Here is a 3,996-nt window from a genome sequence, read left to right on the forward strand (position 1 = left end):
GCGGACGGGAGTGCGTGATTTATTTTTCTGACTGAACGGGATCCTGCGTGCCACCCCCCCCCCCCCCCCGGTGGAGGACCCACTGTGTCGCTGCAGTGGATGGATCTTCTAGTATGTGACTCGCAGAGATCGGCAATGACGACCCGGGCAATGTAGACGCACGGAAGGGAATATATATATATATATATATATATATATATATATATATATTTCCAAAATAAAAGAAGGAAAAGGGTTTTGTTTTGTGATCCACCTATTTTCGATCATGTCAAACTCAAATAAAAGCAAGAAGGACAAAGAAATCCTCGCGGAATACGAAAGCCAAGTGAAAGGTAAGATTTATTCATTTGTAATTATCCCTCCATTTCACCCCCACCCCGGTTATTATACTGACCGCACTGGCACGTTTGCACAGTCACGCCCACCTCGACTCACCTGTGCACGCGCGCCCATATTGGCCGCGCGCTCGCGTGCCCACCTGGCTGCGCTACTCTTTTCTGACCCCCCCCCCCCCCCCCAAAAAAAAAAATAAAAATATGTTACACGCGTCGAAATCAGCCCACAGACAGACCTGCTTTTCATTCCCAGCGCGCGTGCTCGTGGGTGAGTGTGTTTGGGTGCCGGCTGACGCCCCGCCGTGAGACGTCAGGATTTCTGGGTTCATACTGAGTGCCGCGCGGTGCCCGAGGGGGGAGAGGAGGAGAGGAGAGGGGGGGGGGGGGAGTCCTGCAGACTCCTTGATCTCTCTCTCTCTTTCTCTCTCTCTCTCTCACACACACACACACACACACTCTCACTCAGCCATGTGTGGGTGTGGGTGTGGATGTGAGAGGGGTGGGAGGTGTGTTTGCCAGCTCCAGCTTGTGCACAGTCAAGTGGTTCCCCCCCCCCCCCATAAAAACCTGCTGTAGCTCCCCCATGCCAGTGTGGGGTGTCGCTGTCTAATGAGCGCCATCTCCGGCTACTGTCCCCGTCTATTGGTATTCCCTGAGGCTGTGACTGCAGCAGGCACCCCACCCAGCCAGCCCCACCCCGCCCACCCAGCCCCCTCTCTCGCTCTCTCTCCCCGTGGGTCTGTGTTCACGCGGTACATCTGTCAGTTTTGGTCTTGTGCGCGACTGACTTCCCGAGGTGTGACGACGGGGACACATGGACGGCAGCTCAACCACGGCTGCCGGCACCAGCCCATCCTGTGAGAACGGCTGCCATGGTTACAGAAAGAGACTGTGGAAGCCCCCACCCGACCTACCCCACCCACCTGGCCCCATGGTTACTCTAACCCTCTGAATGTGTGTGTGTGTGTGTGTGTAAATATATATATATATATATATATATATATATATATATATATATATATATATATATATATATATATATATATGTACTGTATATTTATATATGTATGTGGTGCGTGCATGTCATGATGTAATCACAGAACTGAGCCTATCAAAATGGCTGACCATTGCTCGAACGTGCCGTTCTTGTAGAGCTCTTGGTTCTGTTTTGTTTTTGGACACTCACCTCACTTGTACTTCTAGAATTTAGGCCATGCACAATGAAGGCGGTGTCCATGGCTGGCAATTGCCATTTCCTATATCACGACTATAAACCAATCAGCCACAACATTAAAACCACAGACAGGTGAAGTGAATAACATTGATCATCTCGTTCCAGTGGAACCTGTCAAGGGGTGGGATATATCAGGCAGCAAGTGAACAGTCAGTTCTTGAGGCTGATGTGTTGGAAGCAGGAAAAATGGTCAAGCGTAATGGATCTGAGCCACTTTGACAAGGACCAAATTGTGATGGCTGGACGACTGGGTCAGAGCATTAGGAGAGTGTCGCATGTTCCATTACTCAATGTGCTTCTTTTATTTAGTTCAATATGGAACAGAGTAAAATAAAATAGCCTCCATGTTGAATAAAAAAACACAATTTTTGTTTATTTTGAGGAACGGGGCAAGGGGACGCACAACAGAGTGCAGTTCATGGCCTCCCCATCGCTGGCGTGCCGATGGGATGAGCCTCTAGTGGCCACCGGGCCCCGTCGATAGTTATGGAACTCATGCACTATGGGAAGAAGGCAAACCAGCGGAGACAGCGTGATGCTCTGGGCAATGTTCTGCCTTGGGTCCTGGCATTCATTTGGATGTTACTTTGACATGTACCACCTCCCTAAACATTGTTACAGACCAAGTTCACCCCTTCATGGCCACGGTATTTCCTGATGGCAGTGGCCTCTTTCAGAAGGGTGATGCGCCCTGCCACACTGCAAAAAATGTTCCCCCGATCTCAATCCGAACTTCCAGTATGTGACGTTGTTCCATGCACATCTGTGGGATGTGCTGGAACAACAAGACGGGGGGCCCACCTCGCAACTTCCAAGACTTAAAGGATCTGCTGCTAACGTCTTGGTGCCAGATACCACAGGACACCTTCAGAGTCCATGCCTCCACGGGTCGGAGCTGTTTTGGCGGCATGAGGGGGAGCTACACAATATTAGTGGTTAATAGTGGTGGTTTTAATGTCATGGCTGATCGGTGTAGAAGACTAATATCATAATGTGCGACGGTGGCAAAGTGTCCTTGAGCAAAACACTGAACCCTGAAGTGCTCTCGATGACCTGGTGTGCACCTTGCACGGTTGTCGCTGCCATCGACATGTGGGTGAATGTGAGGCGTGTATTGTAAAGCACTTTGAGTGGTGGCAAGACTGGAAAAGCGCTATATAAAATGCAGTCCATTTACCATTTAATATCAACGATCTCGAAAGATGGGTGATTTTCCACCTGGCATTCTTTTCCTCGGTTCATGCGATTTATCGTACGAGATGAGAGGAGAATAAATTTGCTGTCTATTTTTGTCTCTTACTTTCTGGTTGGGGTCCTCCCCCCGTCCACCCGTTGAGTCTCCCCGCGCTCGTTCGTGCATATTCGCTAATCACCCAAGCCCACACCCAAGTCCACCAGCCTCTAAAATGAGAGATCTCACACTTTTTTCTATATTTTTTACCCTTTCGATACGCCACAACTCTGTGGGCAGGTATCAAAGTGACGGGAAGATTTTTTATTTTTTATTTTTTATGTCAAATTCGCATGATTATGGTTCTTCCGCGCCAGCGTTTCATTCAGATGGATTATTTGATGGCTCCCTACTCTCCCTGTGTGTTTCCGCTCCTTCTGTCAATGCAACGCGCGACAAACCCTCCCCTGGCCCTTTTTGCAATCTGGCTTGCGTGTACGAAAAACAACACACACACACACACACACACACACACACACACACACACACACACAAACAACATGCACAAACACAGTGAAACCACAGTCTTTGAGTTATTTTGATTTCATGGAGAGTAGTGGAGAGCATTAGAGCCCAAGTGTTTTTTTATCCCTGTGTGTGTGTGTGTGTGTGTGTGTGTGTGTGTGTGTGTGTGTGTGTGTGTGTGTGTGTGTGTGTGTGTGTGTGTGTGTGTGTGTGCGCGTGTGGGTCTCTCACTGTGTGCGACAGTGGGTAATTGTGATCGAGAGATGGTGTCTATGTGTGCGAGTATGCGTTACAGTGTGTTGTGTGTGTGTGTGTGCGTGTGCGTGCGTGCGATCCTTGCTCCGGGCAGACAGCCAAAACACATGCAGGGATGCCCTGCATTATAATGACCACTCAGATGGAACCCAGCTCCTCTGCCTACACCCCCCACCCTCCCCCGTGTCTATCCCCTCTTGGCGAGTGCCGACAACGTATGGATCAACCTTGTAACTATGTGCCTTCCAAGTCTGCCTCATCTCCCTGGCTCCGATTGGTCGATCACCCCGGATGGTGGTGTAATGTATATATGCAGGCCGAGCCAGCGCTCTCCTCAATGACGCTGAAGGCGGGGTTGTGTTCAGCAAGGTAGGTGTAAGCAAGGTGCTGGAAGTATATTGCTGACGATACACATTTGATAGGTCTGAGGTCTTAGCCATTGTGCCCCCACACCCCCCCAAAATAAAAATAAAAAC

General features: G+C 49.6%; 1 protein-coding gene across 1 annotated transcript in view; it reads left to right on the forward strand.

Annotated features, from left to right (window-relative positions):
* Positions 1-265: 265 nt before the first annotated feature.
* Positions 266-3,996, forward strand: part of LOC307246566 (SLIT-ROBO Rho GTPase-activating protein 1-like) — a gene marked incomplete at both ends in the record, with an annotated part of 19,515 nt that continues 15,784 nt past the window's right edge. The window contains one exon of the mRNA XM_080022530.1: positions 266-332. Within this exon, the coding sequence (XP_079878656.1) occupies positions 266-332 (67 nt within the window). The remainder of the gene's footprint in view (positions 333-3,996) is intronic.

This window comes from Zeus faber (assembly GCF_960531495.2).
Source record: "Zeus faber genome assembly, chromosome: 21".
NCBI lineage: Eukaryota > Metazoa > Chordata > Actinopteri > Zeiformes > Zeidae > Zeus > Zeus faber.